At 35.7% G+C, this 24,777-nt stretch overlaps 2 protein-coding genes across 3 annotated transcripts in view; both read left to right on the forward strand.

Annotated features, from left to right (window-relative positions):
• Positions 1–24,777, forward strand: part of LOC123308683 (neurexin-1) — a 197,417-nt gene that overhangs the window by 125,133 nt on the left and 47,507 nt on the right. Inside the window, exons 7-8 of the mRNA XM_044891450.1 lie at positions 11,809–11,967; positions 16,914–17,066. Of these exons, the coding sequence (XP_044747385.1) occupies positions 11,809–11,967; positions 16,914–17,066 (312 nt within the window). The remainder of the gene's footprint in view (positions 1–11,808; positions 11,968–16,913; positions 17,067–24,777) is intronic.
• LOC123308685 (protein ZBED8-like) lies at positions 17,912–20,366 on the forward strand. Of its 2 annotated transcripts, XM_044891454.1 has the most exons (3): positions 17,912–18,378; positions 18,685–18,884; positions 19,994–20,366. In XM_044891454.1, exons 2-3 carry the CDS (start codon positions 18,705–18,707, stop codon positions 20,276–20,278), a joined length of 465 nt encoding a protein of 154 aa, XP_044747389.1. In that variant the 5' UTR covers positions 17,912–18,378; positions 18,685–18,704; the 3' UTR covers positions 20,279–20,366. The 2 variants fall into 2 exon arrangements, with proteins under 2 accessions (XP_044747389.1, XP_044747388.1); XM_044891453.1 differs by having other exon boundaries at positions 18,685–20,366.

A 24,777-nucleotide genomic window follows, 5' to 3' on the forward strand; every position in this document is an offset into this window, starting at 1 on the left:
GAATTATTACTTGATTCGATGAAACCAGACATTGTGAGTGTGGCCGAACACTGGTGTCTGAAAGAGAATATTGAACTCATGATGCTTCCTGGTTATATGCTAGTCTCATATTTTTGCCGTTCTTCACAAAGGGGTGGTGGATCTGCCATATATGTCAAGGATTCCATTCAAACATCTGGAATTAGTGTCTCTAATCTTTCGGAAGAGTTGAATTGTGAGGCCTGTGCAGTGAAGATTTCAAGTGACGACCTGAAGGTCTGTGTTATTAGTGTCTATAGATCACCCAAAGCCAATCTCAAATTATTCTTTGAGAAACTCACTAACGTGGTCCAAGAGTGCGCGGATCAATCCAGATCACTATTTGTGTGCGGAGATTTGAATGTGGATGTCAATGACTCTCTATTCGGCGACTTCATGCAGTGCTTCAATTTAGGTATAACATCATTTGAACCAACACGAATATTCACTGATACTTCTGGCAGAACTTCTTCTTCTCTGCTAGATTATATTTTGACAGATGTAGATTTAACGTTATGTAAGACTAATGTTTTCGAGGCTCATCTTGCTGATCATAGGATAATTTCATTGATCTACTCCTATACGATGAAAAATGTTAGATCTTTCAGTTCTGCTGACAGGGTGTGCTATGTGAGGGAAATTACTCAAAGTAATTTAGATAAACTTAATAATCAGATTAAAAATACAAGCTTCACTAATATTTATGTAAATTCTAACGTAGATTATTGCTTTGATGAATTTGTAAAGATCATTAAAGATGCTTTTGCTGATTGTTGCCCTCTAAAAAGAATTGTAAGAAATAATGTTTCTAAGCCTTGGTTAACCCCAGAGATAAAATCAGCTAGCCTTCATTTGAAAAATATCTATTGGCTTCATTCGAACGTGAAATCTGTAGAATCCTTGACAATGTATAAAACCGCTAAATCAGACTACAATCAGTTGCTACAAACTACTAAAAGAAGATATTACGTAAACATACTGAATAACTCTTGTCAAAGAAACAAAACAACTTGGAACCTAGTATATAAAGAAATCGGTAATAAAAATAAAGAACAGAGAAGAATAAATCTGCTTTTGAATGGAAATTTATGTACTAACCCTGCAGAGTTAGCAAACTCATTTGGTGAATATTATTCAACTGTAACATCTGAAATGCTAGCTAGATATTTCAGAAATACTTCATCTATTTCATGTACAACTTCAAAAATGCTAGATGTAAGTTTCTATTTTTATCCTGTAACAAAACATGAGGTAGCTGATAACATCAAATTGTTGAAAAACAAAAAAAGCACAGGTATTGATTGTATATCTTCAAGAACCCTAAAAGCGGTCGGCGATTCTATTTCCGAACAATTCGCGTACCTGCTGAATCTTTCAATCTCTTCTGGAAGATTTCCGTCCATTTTGAAAGAATGTATAGTTGTGCCCATTTTTAAGAAGGGAGATCCACACAGCATCTCAAACTATCGTCCTATATCCCTTCTGAGTTGTTTCTCTAAGATTTTTGAGAGAATAGTTTTGAACAGAATGCTGAGTTTCTTGAATAGGTTTAATGTGATCACCGGTTCCCAGCATGGCTTCAGACCTGGCCGTTCTACTGAGACTGCTGCCTTTTCATTCGTGCAGACCGTCTATGAGAAACTGGACGATGGGTTCTTCGTGACTGGTCTGTTTTTCGATCTGTCAAGGGCTTTTGATTCCTTACGTTTTACTTTCATGCTGAGCAAGTTTTACAATCTTGGATTTAGGGGTATATTTCTTGATTGGTTGGAAAGTTATTTGATGGAACGCAGTATGATGGTTAGAGTCGATGGTGCCGATTCCGAGAAATATATGCTTGACATGGGAGTTCCCCAGGGCTCCGTCCTAGGTCCCCTATTATTCATTTTGTTCATAAATGACCTACCTGAACACATCATCGCACTTGTAGTTGCGCTTTTTGCAGACGACTCGTCTTTTTTGATTGCGGCAAGGAGCTTTGAGGAGCTAGCGGCTGGAATTTCTGCTTTGCTAGATATGTTTGTATCTTGGTGCAGCAGAAATGGCCTAGTGGTGAATGTTGATAAGACTGTGTGCTTACATTTTAGCCTGAAGGATATGGGTAGAAATCAGGCGGTGACATATAAGAATCTATCTCTTTCCCCAGATGAGTCTACTAGATTTCTTGGAATTCAGATTGATAAATTTTTACGCTGGAATGATCATGTAGAAAAGATATGTAAAAAACTTAATAGTGCCTACTACGCCCTCAACAAAATCAAAAACCTATTTCCTCTCCAATCCCTCCTGGATGTTTATTATTGTCTTGCCTACCCACATTTGTCATACAATATCCTGATCTGGGGTAGTGCATCTGACTTGGACAGAATTCTTGTGTGCCAGAAGAGAATACTGAGAATTATCTTTAGGATACCTCCACGAGTCTCCTGTAAACCTCTTTTCATAACACATGGGGTCATGACAGTTGCATCCTTGTACATATACAGATGCCTCCTTCATGTAGAGTCCAACGAAGGATCTTTCACGAAGCTGTCAAGTTGTCATCAATATTCGACAAGGAAAGGGGATGTACTGCTTATACCCAAGCATAGAACATCAAGGTTTGAACGCTCGCCTCTATACCAGAGTATACGAATATACAATCACTTACCAAGAAAATTTAAAGATCTTAAAATAATTCAATTCAAGAGAACCATAAAGAAATTACTGTTATGCAAAGCCTACTATTCAGTAAGTGAATATTTGTGTGATTTTTCACTGTTATCTTGGTCTTGTGACCACTAATAATTTGTTTTCTATTTTTCATTGTAATGATTGACTTGTCCTATACTGTATTGTCTAACGGGATCAATAAAGTTTATTCTTATTCTTATTCTTATTCACCATATTTGGCTCCATCCGACTATCATCTTTTTCCTCAACTGAAAAAAAAGTTTAAAAAGTCGTAAATTTTCTTCCAACGAGGAGGTTATAAAACTGTTGTGGTATGGTTTGCAGAGCAAGAAGAAGGTATAGAGACGTTGCAGGTTCGCTGTAATAATTGTGTCCAATTAAGAGGAAAATATGTTGAGTAATAAGATATTTATATATAGAACGCAACAAAATTTCAATATCAAAATATCTTATTACTCAACATATTCTCCTCTTAATTGGATACATTTATTACAGCGAACCTGCAACGTCTCTAGACCTTCTTCTTGCTCTGCAAACCATACAACAACAGTTTTATAACCTCCTCGTTGGAAGAAAATTTACGACTTTTCAAACTTTTTTTCAGTTGAAGAAAGAGATGATAGTCGGATGGAGCCAAATATGGTGAATAAGGGGGGTGTTCTACTAATTCAAACCCTAAATCACAAGGCTAAGAATATTTCAATATATCCTCGTATTTAGTCGGCAAGCTCCCTGATTCCAAATTCTCTCACCTTCCCTACAAAGTCTTAAAATGGCCTCATAGCTTACAGGATGAGACTTTGACTTAAACGTATTTTCAACACTTTCAACAGTAAATTCTTCAGATCAAAAGAAACACTTTTATTCTTCACCATTTTTTCCGATTGGGCCTAGATAAAAAGATATAGCTGTTTTGAGTTTTCATAGTAAGCTATGCCACAGCTGGAAAAACAAAATACCCTGCAGAACAGCAAGCTTGACAACCTGTTTCGTTTTAGAGCAACAGGGTGTCAATGTTTTCAGAAAAAAATACTATGCCATGTAGCTACAGAATCTGTTGCATGGAGTTCGTTTTAAACATTTTTCTGAATTTCTGGAAGTTACACTTTTCTAATGAAATAATTGAATTTTCACCAACATTCATTGGTTTTTCCTCCTACATGCAGGGAAACAGTTTTTTATGCATTTTTTGAAAACGAAGAGGGAACTAAATAAAAAAAAAATTTCAATTGCTTAGTCCATGAAAAAGAACAAACATATAAAAAAAACAGAAGCTTAAAATGATTTGTACCTAAGTAACGTTGTGGAATGCAACTGGAATTTTGAATTGCTTAGTCCAAGAAAAAGAATAAACATACAAAATTTTCAACGTTTTCGACCTAATTAATAAATAAGCGATTAGTCAATGATGTTTTCTGATGATAGTGAAATTTCTTGGGAATCTTGCCCATCCAATAACTGTAAATCAGTGCAACCAGCAGCGCTCTAGATGACAACAGAACGAAATATTCAAAGTAGGAGCGAAATAAGCCTCCTCCTAGCAAAACCAACGTTCGGTATTACTTTCTTCGGGGTATCGGAAAAGGACTCCGCCATTTATATTCGCACCGAATAAGAATTTCAGAGTTTCCACGAAGCTCGTTGACATCCGCAATACGCCACTTTCCAAATTCCACATGTAAATTACGATGCTTGGCAAGAAACTTAATACCCCGAAAACTCGAACGGACACCTGCTACCGCCAGTGACATCGTCTGGAGGAGCAGGGATGCTGGCAAGATACGACGTTATCATGTCTGGAATTAGATGGACGAACGTGTGGTTTATGGGTAGCGTGGGTGGAAAATGGCAACCAGACGAGTGCCGAATAAACAGTTTTTCGAGCCTATAATATGAATTCCATACCTATATTATACAATATCGATTTTTTGATCAATTCTGATGTATTCGTTTATGTGAAAGGGAGTTTCACTACTGAAATGAAACACATTTTTTGTTTGCCATATTTTCGAATGTACGTGAAAATCTGAGTAGATGTAGACTAACATTTGCGAGTCTATATCCAAAAATAATTTTTTGGAGAACATCAAGTTCAGATAGGGTCTAACCTTCATCTACTGTATTCATTTCAGTTGTAGTTGGGGAGCCTAAGAGGGAAATTCGGGATTTAGTCGAACGTGTCAGATTAATATAAGGGAAAATACCTTGGACCCTGAAGAGTAACTGTACAACAATTAGACCTGTATACACGGGGGAATTGTCTAAGACAGCCTGAAAGAATAGTAAAAAAAATCATCATTTTACATACTAGAGCGTGTCAGATTAAGATATTTGTGGTTAATCACATGTTGGAAAGTATATATTCTCTTAATCTGACAATTTAAGCGTGATGAAAATGTGTGGAAGGGCGACAAACTTGCAAAAAATAACGTAACGTGTACAGGGTGGGCAAATTTCGATGTTTTAACACTACAGCTTTTAAACCAGAGGAGATACACAAAATCTGATACCCCATTCTCGTTCTCTTTTTCTGAGAAACTAACAACTAACAATAGTAGTAGTCATTTTTGGCCACTTGTTTTCGAGTTATAAGCAAAAATTGGAAAAATGGCGATATCGAAATAAATTTATATCTCCGCTAATACTGATGATAGAGCTCTGAAATTAAAACATTATGCAGGCACTTTTTTACGTAGAATCCAGTGGCGTGCTTGTCTTTTTAGCAGGATTTTTAATTACGAAGCTATGACCCAAAGTTATGTTTTTTTTAAATGGGAACACTAGTTTTCTGTGCAATTTTTTGAAAGCTTAATTTTTACTGATTTCAAAAATATATAACATCATATGGTTTGTATCAATATAAATAATAGAAAATGGTCAAGAACCTTTTTTCCCAATATTTCTATGGTTTCAACTTTTGATGAGCATAGAAAAATATAGCATCGTATGATTACCAGTGTCTCTTTCTATAAGTCTTTTCATTATCATGAAAATTTATGAAATATATTATATCTTGATTCAAATTTTGTGAAAATTGGTGAAAAGCATAGAAAGAATGACATTGCCGGAAGGAAACTGCTTTTGTTATAGGAAACTCTATTTTTCTGTGCTCGTCAAAAGTTGAAACCATAGAAATATTGGGAAAAAGTGTTTTTGACCATTTTCTATTATTTATATTGATACAAACCATATGATGTTATATATTTTTGAAATCAGTAAAAATTAAGCTTTCAAAAAATTGCACAGAAAACTAGTGTACCCATTTAAAAAAACATAACTTTGGGTCATAGCTTCGTAATTAAGAATCCTGCTAAAAGGCGAGCACGCCACTGGATTCTACGTAAAAAAATGCCTGTATAATGTTTCAATTTCAGAGCTCTATCATCAGTATTAGCGGAGATATAAATTAATTTCGATATCGCCATTTTTCCAATTTTTGCTTATAACTCGAAAACAAAAGAAAGTGGCCAAAAATCACTACTACTATTGTAAGTTTCTCAGAAAAAGAGAACGAGAATGGGGTATCAGATTTTGTCTATCTCCTCTGGTTTAAAAGCTGTAGTGCTAAAACATCGAAATTTGCCCACCCTGTACATTCTCGAGCGCGGTGGCTTCTTTCTTATATTGAAGCTAATGATTCAAGAATAACGGAAAAAATATAATCTGACAGTTTCAGCGAAAATAATAAAATTTGCCAGTTTTTCTGAATTATCTCCTATCCTGGGCTTCAAATTGTTTTCGCATTCATCATAAAAGTTGTACTGCATAACATTTTCTACGAATTTTGTCCAGAGCATTTTTTTCTACCTTTGAACGTTTTTGAGATATATAACGATGAATGTACATTAGACTGGGTTTCTACATTGACCTTGGCCTTTCGCATGTGTGGGTGGCTAAGTTCCTCGCCTTTATCGCCCTCTAACTCGAAAATGGTTAAGAGTATGTAAAATTTCATCAGACAAAAGCTGTATATAATTTTATTAACTACAACTTTCATAATGAAAACCGAAATGATTAGAGTTACAGGAAGGAAGATATTTAAAAAAATGCCTTGTTATCATCAGATTAAGAAAACCCCCCCCTGATTATTGTCAGATTAATGGGTCAACACGTCTGCAACACCGAGATTAACCATCTGTATGAAAATCTGACACGCGTGAGTATGTACGAGTAACGATTTTTCTTGCATTTTCAAAGGACCACTGTGACCTTGCGTCACGTCCAAATTGTCAGTCTCTTGAAAAGTAGCCTCCTTTGGGTTTAATTAACATATCTTCTAAAAATCTGATACGCTCGAAAAAAAATTTTTTAACAATTTTCAACTCTTCGTACTGCCAGCCCCACCGAGCAAACTGACTAATATGAATTTATTATCAGAGATACATCCAGTATATTAATCTGTTATGCTCGAATATGTACACCTGACGTCCCTGACGATTATTTTTGCATCTTTGAAAACCTGCAGACGCTTTCCCCACCGCTGAAAGTGCATACATCATAGAAATATTTTTTCTACCATAAAATCTTCAAAATCTACTGTCTTCACGACGCTTGAGTAAATCACGATTTAGCATCGTCGGCTCCCCAACTATTGAGGATCTTTATTTCAGACATGAGTTCGTTAGACAAAGAGCACGTATTCTTTGGTCTGTTTCCATCCCTAAAAATATTGCTGGAATTCAGATTCGCCTTGTATAAAATACACATAAGAGGGTTTTGGGTGATTTTGAAAGATAGTGGCTCGGACTTCTCCAGAGAACTACTAGAGAAAAATATTCTTGTTAAACATTATTTGAACATCAACCTATTTCATAAAGATTTTCCCTCAAAATAATTTAAACTTTTATCCTAAGGATTCGTGTTGTTCAAAAAGTATATGGTCATAATGTAATAAATTCAGTATATAAAGAAAAGAACTGGATCTGCTGGAAAAAAATAAGTCACGAATTAATGGCCTTCTACAGGTTGTTCAGGGGAGCTGTGAGATTATTCTGTTCAAGTTTTCAACCCCGAGGACCGTGTGCTAACTTGGAAAGAGCCGAAAAACCTCGGTTGCTGTCTCGTTTAGGTTTTTCGCTAGTAACTTCTTAACTAAGCGGCTGAGCATTAAATTTGCTACAATTTTTGTATCATAAACGTTTTTCGAGCCCAATATCAAACGAGATACGGCCGGCCATAAAGTGTTTTCCCCTTTCGTGTTCTCCGCAAAGGATCAGAGTAGACCCATTGCCTTCATTCAAACCAGTGTGCACACAAAATGATTTGAGGTTGACCTGAGGAATATCTACAAGTATGAACATGTCCCATTTCCTGTGTTTCTCTCCACAGATGAAGAAATGCATAAATGCAGAAAATTGAAGAAATTCTTTTCCATCAAGTAGACTTTGGCACCACAAAATGAATGTCACTGATAGAGAGTTCATGCTCAAAAAGTTGAAGAAGTTAGGAAGTTTTAAGAGTGTTCCTAACTGAGTTCCCTTTTTCTCACAAATTCTTGATATGAAAAATCTAAATATTCACTCACTTATCTCATTTATTCTTTTACAAACAAATTTCAGAAATACATGGATGGAAATTAACTCAGAACTGAAAAAATATTTCGAGGAGATATTTACAGAACTGAAAAATAAATCTTGATGTTGTAGACATGGTTTGAAAGGCTCCCACTGGCTCTAGATTCAAGTCCTGCAAGTCAATTCAAAAACCCATTTCCCGAAGCCCATATTGAAGAAGCTCGGTAATCGAACTGCCAAACTCTTCATGGCTGGCTATGATCTTCCCAACAAAAATGAAGCAAAATCGTCAACTTTGTGCAACATTTCAGGTTATTGCACTGAAAAGTGTGACACTTTGATAAAAAGCAAATTCTATCAACGCTAGATTGTAAAACCAGCCCTACCATACGATAACGCTGTCACTTCTCATCAGCTGCAATTCACTCCAATGGTTCAGAAAGAGCTCAGATGCCGGCTTAATTAACTAAATTCGATCTTGATACCGACGCTGTTATTCCAACAACAAAAGAACGCCTCTCCGGCTTCATAACCAGCGTTGCATACGCTTAATCAGCTTTTATGCGTCGTCGGATGTTTCCCTAGAAATTGGATGGAATAATCATTAACGAACAAATTCCGAGAAATATCTCGATTCGAAGACTGCCGCACCTTCAACCTCTGGAGCGTTGAATGAGGGAAGTCACACAAGCGTTTGAAACTTAGTTTTCCAAGGTAACGCCATGCCATGTGCAAAAATTAGGATATAAATTCAACAGGGGTTTGGTGCAGGCTCAGGCTAATGTAATCTGGTGGTATTTCGGTTCGTTATTTCCACTAACGATGCTCGAAATTTTCAGTATTCGTTTCGGAACGTGAAAATTACAAAAGGCGAATTGAAATATACAAGGATTTATTGATATCTTGTTAGCCTAGACCAGTTCCATGCATAAGAAAAATATTCCGTTACCATAGCAACGAACAATAACTTATTAGAAGTGTCAGTGTGAAGTCTGAGGTCAAAAAATTGAACCAGAGTTACGCGATAAATTGAGAGAAAGAAGATGTTTACCGAAATTGTGAAAATCTAAAAATTGGAGTATTCAGCCATGATCAAGTACCTGTATTTAAAAGGGTTAAGAGGTAAGCATATTTACGACGATATGCTTAATTCCCTTGGTGATCAATGTCCTTCGTATGCGACCGTGAAAAATTGGACTACAAGCTTCAAGAGAGGAAAATTTTCCATTGAAGATGAAGACCGATCGGGAAGGCCAGTTTCTGTGTTAGTCCCCGAAAAAATCGATGAAGTTCATGACATGATTTTATCAGACCGTCGAATTGGGCTAAAACAGATATCTGAAGCACTGAATATTTCATACGAATGCGTTCATCATATAGTTCACGCCAATTTGGACAGAGAAAAACTGCTGCAAAATGGATACCCAAATGTTTGAATATTGACCAAAATCGTGCAAGGGTAGAAGCATCGTGTTCGATCTGTGCTCGATTTGAAAACGATGTAGCCTTTTTAAACCGAATTGTTACTATGGATGAGACTTGGGTACATTTCTATCATCCAGAAACAAAGCAACAATCGATGGAATGGCGACACTCTGGTTCTCTTAGACCTAAGAAGTTTCGTGACTAAAAATCTGCTGGAAAAATTCCTGATTGCGTTTTTTGGGATTGCCATGGAGAAATCATGATTGATTTTTTGGATACGGGTAGAACAATAACCCAAATTACTTTCCGACATTACTGATCACTCTACGGAAAAAAATTAAAGAGAAAAGACGCGAAAAGCTATCCAAAGGTGTTTTGTTTTTGCAGGACAACGCCCCTGCACACAAATCTCATATTGCCATGCAAAAATTCGTGATTTAGGGTTTGAATTACTAGAACACCTCCCTTATTCACCAGATTTGGCTCCATCCGACTATCATCTCCTTCCTCAACTGAAAAAAAGTTTAAGGTCGTAAATTTTCTTCCAACGAAGAGGTTATGACAGAGGTCTGGTTTGCAGAGCAAGAAGAAACATTTTTTTTTGGAGAGCCGTTGCAGCTTCGCTGTAATAAATGTATCTAATTAAGAAGAGAATATGTTGAGCAATAAAATATTTTGACATTGAAATTTTGTTTGGTTCTGTAGTAGGCTAAGAATTTTTCAATATATCCTCGTTCGTTCATACGCCAGCTGTATTTCTTACAGTCTTTCTTCGGTACCGACCAGGAGTAAACCTAAACTTGGTGAAAATTTTTAATTATAGTCGAGCCTGCAAATTTATTGCCGAGGTCTAAGAAGCAGGATAGACAATAGCCAGTTTTCAGTAGAAGTGCACATTTTTTCGACGACCTCACATAGCTTTATGAAAGTAAACCTGCTTACTAGCCTCGGCTACGTCGCCGTAGCTGCAAATTCCCTCAGCTCTTGAGGATTGTTACTGATATCCACATAGCTATCACAATCCATCTACAATTATTTCTCAATTCAAGAATTGATAACTGCAAATGGTAGTCTCTATCGCAGGCACTTTGTGTTCTTATTAAATACTGGATTCACGAAAATGAGGCTCCTCCCGGTGACGATAGTGGATGAAAAGAGTTTGCGAACGAAAAGTGACTGCGCATGAAAAAACTTGACTTATTTTTATTGTCGGGAGAAAAATCATTTGTTTTCCCTTTTTTTATCGGGAGTTAATTTTTCCAGCAGCGTCGGAGAATGGCAGAATATTCTTCCACTTCTGATGAAAAATATTTTTCAAGACCCAGCGGAAATATTTTAGTTAGTTAAAAGATTTCATGATCTTGGAGAAATATATACAAGATGATTTCTAACCAATGATCTATCGGACAGGAGGGTAATAGACGTTCATAAGTGGAGTCAGAAATTGCCATCTCTTATGCTTTAGTTTCTAGATACTGGGGGTTTCATGGAATATTCAAACCCCTATATTTTCTAAAATGTTTGTCAATTTTGGTGATATTCTGCAAGATTATTGTCTACGAGACACTCAAGATAATCCAAGTGCTGAAATCAAGAGAAAAATAGGACCGTATTTGATTACTAATCTTTCACGTCCGTGTACCCAAACATCACTCTGTACATTGAAGAAAAAATTTATTCTCAGTTTCGTGAAGGAAGGAAAAATGCTATGGAAATCAATAATCAATACGAATGATACAAATTTCATACATATATGGATTAGAGCCATAAACCTAAACAACAAAATATCTCATTTCTTTCATTCAAAAACCAATATTTTTATAACTCTCGAAATACTCGACTAATTTCAATGAATTTAAATACTATTTTATGAATAAGGAGCTATTATATACTTCGAAGGTAAAATTTTAATGCTTCCGATTTTCTCATCTTCATATGAGATGTTTGAGTGCCCATTTCTAACCCTCGTATAGTCCTCTTTTACCCCCTAAACGATCAGAAATCACCCTGTGTAACATCCGAACCATTTATATATTTTTTGATTCTGATGAATATTTTTCGATCCAGAAGAAAAATATCTGAAGTAAAGTTCGAATATGTGTATCCTAATAGAGACTTTATTATTAGTTTTGTTCGAGACTGAAGAAAATAGTTTCTAATATATATCTCCCTTTTTCAGCTATCTGCTGTAGTCGACGGAGTATACGCTGACCATTCTCATATAGCCGGAAAGTTCACCATGTTACTTTCGAGCAAATTACACGTTGGTGGTAGCATCAATACCAGAGCTCTCCCTGGATCCCGAGTCCACAACAACTTTGTTGGATGCATGAGAAAGGTAGGTCAACACAAACTTCCTACAAAGTCGACCGAAATATCGGCCTCTTTAAATTATTCATGCTTGGCGAACTGGACTAGAAATGCTGTCGGTATCAGTACACAACGCCTTGTATAAGCCCCCAAACTCGGACCTCTATTCATTTTACATTCTAATACTGTTCATCTGAACAAACGCTTTCGAAGTTTGGTCAGAAACGGTCAGAAATACATCAAGATCGTTCGTTTTTATAAAAATGGAATCAATTTTCGGGAATCAAATTTACGAATATCTTAAAAAATTAGGATTGCCATTTAAAACAATTATCAGTGACGATTTATCTCGAACTTGGAGCACTGTGTATAACATTTTCACAACATTTTCTTACAACGAAAGGAGCGCAATTTGAAATACTAATCTGTCTGAGCACATTTGCAGCAACAAAAATGTCCTTGATTAACTGAATTCAATTTAAGTTAGAGACTCGCATAGTACATCAATGATTTGGAAAATAAAGAACATATTTTAATAAAAAAACATTGGAAATACAACGATATTTTTATATAAAATGAAGTCATGATTTCTTTGGAATGAATATGATTCTCAGTTTTCATTCTTTTTTCAATGTTGTGCGATGAATACATGGTATGATAACAATTTTCTTACGCATACGGGTGCTTGGGACTCACTTGACGGTAATAATAATTTGTCCCAATAACGGACATGTTCTGGAATTTTAATTCCTGAACATCCTGACATTTTAATGGAATTGAGATCCAGTAATTGAAAAAATAAGGATAGATGATTTCATGGAATGAATCTGGAAAAGTACCATTTGGAAAGGCAATTTATTTGCTTTTCAATAATCTGCCACCTCATTAACAACACATATGCTTAATACCCTTGGTGATCAATGTCCTTCGTATGCGACAGTGAAAAATTGAACTGCAATCTTCAAAAGAGGTAAATTTTCCATTGAAGATGATGGCCGATCAGGAAGGCCAGTTTCTGTGTCAGTCCTCGAAAATATCGATACAGTTCATGACATGATTTTATCAGACCGTCGGATTGGGCTAAAACGGATATCTGAAGCACTGAATATTTCATACGAACGCGTTCATCATATAGTTCACGTCAATTTGGACATGAGAAAAATTGCTGCAAAATGGATCCCCAAATGTTTGAATGTTGACCAACAGCGTGCAAGGGTACAAGCATTGCGTTCGATCTGTGCTCGATTTGAAACCAAGTATACTTCTCAAACCGAATTGTTACGACGGATGAGACTTGGGTGCTTTTCTACGATCCAGAAACAAAGCAGCAATCGATGGAATGGCGACACTCTGGTTCTCCAAGACCTAAGAAGTTCCGTGTCCAAAAATCTGCTGGAAAAGTTCTTGCTTCAGTTTTTCAGGATTGCATTGAGTATTCATGATTGATTTTTTGGATAAGGGTAGAACAATAACCGGACATTCTTATTCGAAAATACTGACCACTCAACGGGAAAAAATTGAAGAGAAAAGACGCGTAAAGCTATCCAAAAGTGTTTTGTTTTTACAGGACAACACCCCTGCCCACGAATCTCATGTTGCCATGCAAAAAATTCGTGATTTAGGGTTCGAATTACCCCCCTCATTCGCCAGATTTGGCTCCATCCGACTATCATCTCTTTCCCCAACTGAAAAAAAGTTAAAAAGGTCGTAAATTTTTTTCCAACGAGGAGATGATAAATGAGATGGAGGTCTGGTTTGCAGAGCAAGAAGAAACATTTTCTTTGAAAGGTCTAGAGAAGTTACAGGTTCTCTGTAATAAATGTATCCAATTAAGAGGAGAATATGTTGAGTAATAAAATATTTTGACATTGAAATTTTGTTTGGTTCAATAGTAGGCTAAGAATTTTTCAATATATCCTCATATCTCCGAATTCTCGCTTGTGAAGATGTTTTTGGTACTTTTAATTTGAATTCGAATAGTCATATCCCATTCAAAATTCTAATTTTTTCTAAAAAATACTGTGTGAAACACGTTGGGAAACATTATTTTTCGTTATACGAGTTCTTCTGCAGAAATACTCTCATTACGAAAAATAATGCTTTTCCCAACTGGTTGCACAAATAACTATTCCATTGTACTTCATCAACAAATAATCATAAATGTCCCGGAAAGAGATTCGATATACGATTCATTTCGATCGAATCGAAAAAAAAAATAATCCGCAGGTAATCGACTCGACTGACCCCACAAATTTCTTATTGTTTCTGCCGACGGAAACAGTTTAACATCGTATCGAGGAATTTTCCAATTGATTGCGCTCAATTGATCACTTTCCGGATTGACGCCCGGAGTTGTTGAAAACAAGCCGGAAAAGTGGCGCTGAGAGCAATTTTCGGAGTTTAAGATTAGAACGCACCCTGATCGTGACGCGGATGATCGAAGGTTGAGAAAATAAGGGTGAAACGCCACCTTCGTATGGAATTTAATAGGTGCAATATAAAGATTCGACTGAACCTGACCAACACAATAATTTTTTTTTTTAACAAAAGCATTTTTATTTCAATAATATTACAAATATCATTCTAGCGAAAGATTATTTTACTAAATTTCGACTTTAAAACCGGAATTTAATAAAATTCCGAGTCGGATTTTTTTTACTTTGAAACTGATACGGACTAGAAGCACAGGGTGTTTACGACGACATACAGGGTGTCCCCACAATGGGGCAGCGGTCGATTACTCTAATTCTATTAACTTTACAAAAAACAGTTTCAAATAAAACTTTTCTCTTTTTAAGTGGAGCATCTCCTAAAATTATTTAGAAATATACAAAGTGTTTCGTTTCTTCTGCACAGCTATCCACTTCGTTATTTTGAATGGAACACCCCATATATTTTTACATTTTTGAATTCCCTTTTAAATTTGAATATGAGTTTGATGGCAGAACTATGTCTGAATTTCCAACGGTTTTCGGGAAATTTGACTTTCCATTAATATTTTGGCAGTTTGAAGTATGTACTTACATAAAGGACTCCGTCCCTATTCTATGTAATTGATTCAAATTTGAACTGTGTATACTCAATAAATGATACACTGAAAATTTTCTTTGTAAATAACCATACTATTTACAGGGTCCACGAAAACGTAGATCCATTATCTAAACACAAATTCATCAAAATCTTCATTTTTTTAAATCGCAACCCATATTTTTTTCTGTTTATTATTTAAACATTTTTGGTTCGCTTCTAGTTGTTTTAAGTAATGAACAGAAAAAAATATGGGTTGCCGTTTAAAAAATAAAGATTTTGATGAATTTCTGTTTTGATAATATATGTATATTAATATGGTTGTTTAGAAAAAAAAAATTTTTTTTTAGTGTATCATTTATTGACTAGATACAGTCCAAATTTGAATCAATTACATAGAATAGGGACAGAGCTATATTCCTTTATGCAAGTACCTCAAACTGTCAAAATATTAATAAAAAGTCGAATTTCTCGAAAACCGTTGAGAATTCAGACATAGTTGTGTTGTCAAACTCATATTCAAATTCAACAAGGAATTCAAAAATGTAAAAATATATGGGGTGTTCCATTTAAAATAACGAAGCTGTGCAGAAGAAACGAAACACTTTGTATAGTCCTAAATAATTTTAGGAGGTGCTCTTCTTGAAAAGAGGAAAGTTTTATTTGAAACTCTTTTTTGTAAAGTTGATAGAATTAGAGTAATCGACCACTGCCCCATGGTGCGAACACCCTGTATAAGTAGATCATTTCTTCATATACAGAGATATTGATGAGAGGTTTTGATTTTGTACAATGTGAAATTGTATTTTTAATGAATACTGAAAGTCATTCATATTGCGTGTTCGCACATTTATGGTGAATGTAATTGTTATTTATACAGGATATTCTTTGATATCATTCAACTCACCTTCCATGATTAAATCATAACAACAATCTTATACAGGTTGTTCTATGACGGCTTCGATCATTTCTCGATATACATAATATAATGTTTCATAATAAAGTAGTTTTCCATATGTAGATATATCGAGGATACTATTGAAATCGATAAGGAATATTATAAACACATGGTTCTTGAGGTCAAAATAAACACCTTTTTCCCCTGCCATTTCTTCGAAACAGATCGGTTTAAAAGATACAGACTGTTGAAAAACTATAAAAAATGTTATTTTTATTTCTATCTCATAAACGGTTTTATCGACTGAAATGAATTTCGGAACATAGATTTTCATTTATTTGATGAATTTTTTCGAATACAAGTTATCACCCACGTCTTGCAATTTTCTCATTATGACCATTACCTACGTACTATAAAAATTCCAAAAATTCTAACAACCCAATTCATGAATCTAAGTTGTACGATATCTAATGAATATTTGAATGTTCATATTTCTTCATATTTTCTCGAATAATGCGCCGTTTTCGAGTAATTTGATGTTCAAAGATGAAAAATATGTGTGAAATTCGAAAAATTGGTTACTTTGACCGAATGCAACTCTTTTTGAAAGATCCACAGATGCGTATAGTGTCACAGATTAAGCTAGTTATTCTGAAGGTAATTTTGTTTTTCCAGTTGTGGCAAAGCACATTATGAAAACTTAAAATAGCAATTTTTTTTATCAGGGCCGAATCGGAAAAAATGGTATGCGAAAAAATTGTTTATTTCGACCTCAAGAATATACTATTAAAATATTCGTAAGAGTAATCCTGTTTGAAGTAATATTGGACAAATTTCCCAAATTCTCAGAGGACATTTCGGAAGGATAGAGAGATTCTGTAGATTTATAGCCGTTTCTAACCACAATAACCTCAGATCTACTAACACGTGTCTCATGCCGAATCCGATCACGTGCTCAGAAGAGGCAACACAGAAAATTGAAATGGCGATGTGGTTATCAGAAATCAAACGTAACCTACCCAATAAACGACTTCATTAATTGTTTCCAGGTGGAATTTGTGGCTGACACTTTGCGGCTGAACCTCTTGGAGCTGGGGAGATCAGGAAGCCACCTCATCTCCGTTGTGGGGCGACTAGACTACAAATGTCCAGCGGGGGAAACCCACGACCCTATCACCTTCACTACGAGGGAGTCACATCTTGTAAGTAATGTGGATCGAAAAAAATTGAATTCAATATAGAAGGTGTTCCCAAACTGGAGTTACAAACGAACAGGGGAAATTCCCTAAGTAATAGGGAATACTTCTTGTGACGAAAATGATGTATTTTTCATTAAATATCTTTGAAACGTAACATTTTGAAATATCCATTTTAACCGTTTCCCAAAAAAAATTATTTTAAGTACTTAAAAATGAAAAATAAAAATGGGTATTTGAAATTTAAAGCGTTTCGTTTCTATTGCACAAGTTGGCAACATCGACTGAAATATGCGTTGATAATAAAGGACAACAAATACACTGTCTAGATGAGATAGACAAAGATGGCTGTCTTGAAGTCTATGACAAACGAGGAATGTCGTAAAATTTTATGGGATTTTTATGGCTGGTTGCTGTTGAGGCCCGCCAGTGAGTACGCGCCTTATGATGGCTCTAAATCAACAGCTGTTATTTTATAAACAAGCCATTGTTCTTTTCATTTTCTAGTAGGCGTTGTTGCCAAATCGTAAACTAGCAACGAAGCGATTTAAATTTTAAAACCTCATATTTGAAGAATGATTTTGAATAGTTTCCGCGGTGCATTTGAAAAATTCATGAATGAAACTCATAATTATTCAGTTTAAACTTGCATATGCTGTGATAACCCAAATTGAGGAGAATTCCCCATTTTAAGAAAAAAGGGCTCATAGCCATGTGATCGTTTTAGAGATATAGGGTGTTAACATTTTAAATTTTTCTCAAGTTTTATTTTCTCACAGTATCTACACTTCACAAGATATTCAACTGAAATTTGACATAGATATTAAAATTTACAGTTTAAACCACTGATTCCCAAAGTGGTCCAGGTGGACCCCCAGGGGTCCATGGAAGACTCGATGGGGGTTCACGTTGGCGTGACAAAAAAATGGGGGTTCGCAGTTCGTAAGCTGGGGTCCACGAAAATTTATCTGGTTTCGATAGTGAAGAACTGAAATGTTGGTTTGATTTCACCTATCAACGTAGGCAGATAATATTTTGAGAAGTTCACCGACTGTTACTTGTAAATCTTTCATATTCCATATTCAGTACAACGTGTCGAGACTTGAAAAGGGCCGCCGCTGCCGTCTGCAGCGCTTGGTTGGAAATGCAAATACGAAATACGACTTGTGGTGTGCAAGCTTTCAATCTTGCACGGACTTGTTGGATTCTTCACTAATATAAATACGAATGCCAAGAATCAACGTTACTCATTTGTTTCCGGAATTTCGAACAGAAAAGTTAAGTGAATCGATTTTAGTGTTTGCCAGTGTCGGAAAAAGTAAGTACCTACATACTAATTTGGCTATTTGTTATGGGTATACAATTTTTTTCGAATTTACAGAAATACATAAATCCAAATAGAATCAATGGATATTCCACTTTACATCAATCGGTTCTGCTATTTTCTTAAAAGTTTATTATGGATCTTAGCAATTTATTGCTATCAATTATTAGAATCAGTTTGCTGCCGGTACTTTTTTTATTTCATTGCAATAATTATTCAATCAAATTCTGTTGAAATAATCATATTCTGTTGAAGAAAACAGTCTTAAAGAAGACTAAAACAGAGCCTTTTTATTTACAGGTACGTAACTGATACGCAACATGGCTGAATATAAGAAAAAATGTCGACGGTACAGTGTTGATTATTTAAAATTTGGTTTTCTTCCATCAAAGGCAGATAAGCGATTGCCCATATGCCTTTTATGCAACAAACTTTTGAGCAATGACTCTATGAAACCATCGAAGCTCGAAGATCATCTAAGAAGGTGTCATCCCGATAAAGTAGGTAAAGATTTGAAATATTTTCAAACATTGAAGGAAAAATATGAAAAGAGACCCACTGTGCAAAGCATGTTCGCTTCAACGTCTGAAAGTAACGAGGATGGCTTGCGGGCATCTTACAATATTTCATTGCTTATAGCGAAATCTGGAAAACCGCACACCATTGGAGAACAATTAATTTTACCCGTTGTTGAAGAGGTTTTGAAAACTGTTCTGCACAAATCTCCATTTGACATACTCAAAAGAATTCCTTTGAGTAACAACACTGTACAAAGACGTATTGATGAAATGAGCTCTGATATTGAAAGTTTCTTGTGTAATTATCTGCAAACAACTCATTTTTCTATACAATTGGACGAGTCAACTCTACCTGGTAATGAAGCATTACTATTGGCTCATGTTCGATTTGTTATGGACGAAGAAATGCATGAAGAGCTACTCTTCGCGAAAAAATTGGAGACGGACACTAAAGGTGAATCAATATTCAATATCCTGAGTGATTTTTTTAGGGAAAAATCGATACCATTCACAAACGTTATTTCGGTGGCAACAGATGGAGCTCCTGCCATGGTCGGGCGATATCGTGGGTTTATAAGCCATCTTAAAAGAATTGTACCAGAGGTAATTGCAATTCACTGTGTCATCCACCGACAACACCTCGTAGCAAAAAATTTGTGTGGCAGATTGCACCAATCGCTTCAATTTGTGATTAATGCAGTTAACAAAATAAGAAGCAATGCATTGAATACGCGTTTATTTGCACAATTGTGCGATGAAAATGATGAAGATTTTCGACGATTGCTCTTACATACTGAAGTACGCTGGTTATCGAAAGGTGCATGTTTAACAAGATTTTACTTACTTTTTGAATCTGTTCTAGAGTTTTTGGATAGTAAAGATTCAGATTTAAAAAAAAACCTGATCAATTCGAAAGCAGACATCGCGTATTTGACGGATTTGTTCAAAAAATTCAATGACCTCAACTTACAATTACAAGGGGATAGCCTCAATTTAATAAAAACAAAGGGTGCAGTCTCAGCTTTTCTTGGAAAATTGAAATTTATGAAGCAAAATATTAGTCGGCGAGAATTTTCTCAAACTTGTCACAGGTAGAACGCCTTGATGAGGATATTCAGACATACGTTCAACATTTAATTGCCCTGCATGATGACTTTAAAATCAGATTTGAAGATATCTTGACAATGGAAATACCACCATGGATCATAAATCCATTTGATGAAACGGAAGTGGGGATTGTGATATTACAAGAGGAGCTACTTGAACTCAGCACTAATGAGGAACTGAAGGTTAAATTTAAAAGAGGATATCAAGCATTTTGTCAGAAATACCCGAAAAATATCCTGGACTGTGGGGAATTGCGAGAAAGCTTCTGATAGCCTTTCCCTCGTCATATCTTGTCGAAAAAAGCTTCAGTGTCGTCACAAATCTTTTAACAAAAAAACGGAGCAGATTAAATATCACAGAACGGGGAGATTTGCGGTTATTCCTAACAAAACTGAAGCCAAATATTGATAATTTGCTGTCAATCCATCAAGTACATCCCCCCCATTAAAATTATGAGTTTTTTGTCATTATAGTTATATTACGTTATTAATGTTTGATTTTATTTATATTGTTATCATATTACATTATAATATTATTTGTAATAATTACATATTTGAATATTGAAGCAAATATACTATTTTTTTATCCTTACCATCTGCGAATGGGGAGTTTTCTAAATAAAATAAACTGCCACTGCCAGTGGATGACGAAAAAGAAAAGTTGGATGGAATTACTTTTTTGATTGGCCAACTTTTCTTTTCTTACAACCACTCACATCACAATAAATCAATTAATTAACCAATTATTCTCAGATTTTTTTCGAAATTCGTGATTGGAACGCAGCTTTAACGCAAATTTCTTTTGTTTGATTTAATCTTCACATTTTTTGTTTTGAATTTTGGGAATATGGTAGAAATGTAGGCAGGGGGTCCATCGAAACTAGCAAAATTTTGAAAGTGGTCCATGAGAGAAAAAAGTTTGGGAACCTCTGGTTTAAACCATGTGACATGCCAATTTCGATAGCAAATCTACAGGGTGATATTTTCTGAAGTACTGTTCCCTGTTTTCCTCCAGAATTTTAATCCGGTGAGCCATTTGTAGTTTGAAAATTGAAAAACGGTGAAAAGAAGCTTTGTTGTTGTACTAAACTTTATGGTGAATTGTAGGTTTGTCGTATCTACCGATTTCGAGAAAAAAATTTTGAACGATTCTCTCTAAATCCTCAGAAAAATATAAATTGACATAAAAATTGAGCTGTGGTGAGCAAATTCATTGTTAGTTTTGACACATCAAATTGAACTTTTGTGTTTTGAATATCTTGTGAAGTGTGGATAGGTATATAAGTACTATGAAAAAAACTTGAAAAAAATTCTTACTTTAACACCCACATTCTCAAAATGTGTGGCCAAAATTCGTTGTCTACTGAGAGGATCTGGAGAACTATAGCAGCTAGAAGAAAACGGATGACACATTCTCTAGTTCTTTTTTCATGAGTAATCCAAATCTGAAAACTATCATATTTAGATTAGAGTTATAAAGCAAATTTGAGATTTTGACGATTCCAAAAAGTTCTCATAACTCTTTTGTCTTTGAAGTTTCAGATCTGAACCTTCTTATGCACTTTCATACGTAGAATCTACTGACAAAAGATTTTTTCCAATTCAAAAATAACAAATTCAATAAAAGTTTGTATTTAAAAAAATGAAATTTCACCTAATGATTCGTAATGAAAAAATATTTTGAGCTCATCAGTGGATTCTACGTAAAAAAGATTCAAATTTCAGATTTGTAACTTCAAAGACAAAAAAGTTATAAGAACTTTACGAAATTGTCAAACTCAAAAACGAAGTATCGTAGGAGGCTGCGGGTTTCTCCATTCTTTGTTTCTCCGAAAATGAGCTCGGAAAAGTGTCATCCGTTTTCTTCTAGCTGCTATAATTCTCGAGATCCTTTCAGTAGACAACGAATTTTGCCCACCCTGTACAAGTAACGATTTTTTTTTGCATTTTCAAAGGACCGCTGTGACCTAGCGTCACGTCCAAATTGTCAGTCTCTGGAAAAGAAGCTTCCTTTGGATCCATATCCTTCAAATTTCTGACATTTTCAACACTTCCTTTCAGCCAATCCCACCACGCAAACTGTAAGATTAACATGAATTTATTATCAGAGATATGTAGATATACAGTATCTTAATCTGGTGCGCTCGAGTACATCTGACGATTTTTTTTTACATCTTTGAAAACTTGCAGACGCTTTCCCCACCGCCAGTGCTTACATCATAGAACCTTTCCTTCTTTCTACCATCTAATCTTCAAAATCCACTAGGTGCCTACGACGCTCGAGTAAATCCCGATTTAGCATCGTTGGCTCCCCAACTATATAGCCACACTTTCGAATTGTTGAAGAGAGCGATTTAAAATACTAATCAACCTGTTCGAGCGTATTTACCAAAGAATATACAAAATTTATTTCAAGTTAGAGATTCGCACTGCTAAGAGTACAACGACCAAAAATATTCTACGCTGCTGCTTATCTTACACAGCAACAGGAGTACGGTCGATTTTCTCAGTCTCTGTGTTTTTGCTTGTTTTCGAGTGGTACATTGGCGAGAATAATCTCGAAATTTGTACAAGTGTTCTGCTGGGCATCTATAGTCTTCAAGCGAGAAATTTTTAAACGATCGGTTCGATACTTTGGACACAAAAAGCTGAAATTCAATTAATTCGAATTCGGTTTCCAAATTCAAGACATAAAATATGCCGACAAACTGTTTATCATGCGGTACGCCGGCGAGCAGAAACAAACCAGCTGTTCAATGTTGTTCATGCGTCAACGAGGTTCATCAGGCTTGCCTGGGAATTCCCCCTGATACGTTGAAGACGTCCGGAAGTAATGGGAGGATGAGGTGGATGTGTGATGACTGCTGCACAAGGAATAGTGAGTTTCCACGTTCTTGTAATTTTGATGCCAAGCTTGATAAAATCATGTCCGACTTGGCTGCTATTACGAAGCAGCAGGCTGGATTCATTGAGTCACTCAATTTTTTTGGCGGTAAAATAGACGATGTTGAGTCGAAAATGAAAGTTTTTGAGAGCATGAATTCCAGACTGCAGAAACATGATGCAGAGCTGAAAAATCTTAGGGATGGAAATGCTGAATTGAGACGGGAAATAAATGGGTTGCAGCAGCAGCTCAAATCAAAAAATTTGGATATTATAGGAGTACCAGAAAAGAAAAATGAAAACATATTAACCATTGTCGAGAACATTGCCTCTAAGCTTGGTATTTCGGATGTGAGAAATTTTATAGAAGGTTGCTATAGAATACACTTCATGCCTAAAAATGATGCGAGATCTAGACCGATTGTGATTGATTTTAAGAGTAAATCATACAGAGACGCTTTTTTACGCGCTTATAAGGGGAACAAAGAAAAGATTCGAACAAGCGATATCGGCTTTGATGGCACTGAAAAGACCATCTATGTCAATGAAAGTCTTTCTCCCTATTATAGAAAATTATTTAACACCACTCGACAGTTCTGTAGGGAAAATAGTTATAAATATTGCTGGATTCAGGACGGCAGGCTGTTAGTGAGAAAAGATGATTCCTCTAAGATCTCGCACATTGCTTCCGAGGATGATGTGGACAGGCTGCCCAGGAGCAACCTGGACAGGTTGCCTGAGGACTAATTCGGTGTTGCCATTTGTGCACTGTTTTAATAGACTTTTTTTTCGTGTCAGAGATGGCTTCGAACTTGAGTATATTTTATCAAAATTGTCGGGGTCTTAGAACTAAAACAACAGAATTCCTAAAGTCTTCTTGGGATAACCTGGCAGAAATTATATGTGTTACAGAATCGTGGCTCATACCGACTATCAACAATTCAGAATTTATGTGTAGCAACTATAGAGTGCATCGAAAAGACAGATGTGAAACGGGTAGCTCTAAAAAAGGCGGTGGTGTATTTATCGCCGTTACCGAGCGTATGCATAGTGTGCAGATTTCGGAGATATGTCACTCAACCAGGGTTGAGGACATTTGGGTTCGAGTCAAGCTCAGTGAGAAAATGAGACTTTTTTTAGGTGTATGCTACATTCCACCGAGTGCATCGTCGGAAGAGTATGCAAACTTCTTTGACGCGGTCACTGTTTTCATGGAAAACTATACCGAAGACATTTTCATCCTGATTGGTGATTTCAATCTCCCTCTTTTTTCCTGGTGCGCGAATGAGAACGGCGAGCTCGTGTGCGATCTGGTTCAGAAGGACTCTTATACCTACTTCCAAAACTTCATGGCTTATAACTCACTGATGCAGTTCAATGGAAGTCAGAATGGAAATGGTAGAATATTGGATTTTGTTTTGGCACCCAACATCGGTGTCCATACTTGCCATTCCTCCTCCCCTTTCGTGAGTGAAGATTCTCATCATCCTGCCTTGGATATATTTGTTAGCCGCAGCACAGAAAAATTCAAACCTAAGAGCTCCAGATCTATTTTCAAGTTTTTTAAAGCAAATTACTCGGAAATAAATAAAGAACTTTCTGATGTCGATTGGAAAGCACTTCTGAATAGTAAAGACGTCAATACTAATACTGAAACTTTTTACAATGTACTTAATGGTGTAATAGAAAAATATGTCCCGAAACGACCTATCAGAAATAAAAATTTCCCGTGTTGGTTTTCGAATGAAACTATGAAGTTGATAAAGGAAAAGGTTAAATTTCACAAAAAGTTCAAAAAGTTTGGCAGGGAAAATGATTATGTTAGCTTTTCTACTCTCCGTAAGCAATGTAAAAAGTCAATTGAAAGAGATTATTGTGATTATATA

This window comes from Coccinella septempunctata, chromosome 2, assembly GCF_907165205.1.
Source record: "Coccinella septempunctata chromosome 2, icCocSept1.1, whole genome shotgun sequence".
NCBI classification, from domain to species: domain Eukaryota; kingdom Metazoa; phylum Arthropoda; class Insecta; order Coleoptera; family Coccinellidae; genus Coccinella; species Coccinella septempunctata.

Excerpts from the sequence above, each read along its gene's own strand:
- LOC123308685 (XM_044891453.1), top strand. The coding sequence starts at position 18,705 with ATGGCTGAATATAAGAAAAAATGTCGACGGTACAGTGTTGATTATTTA.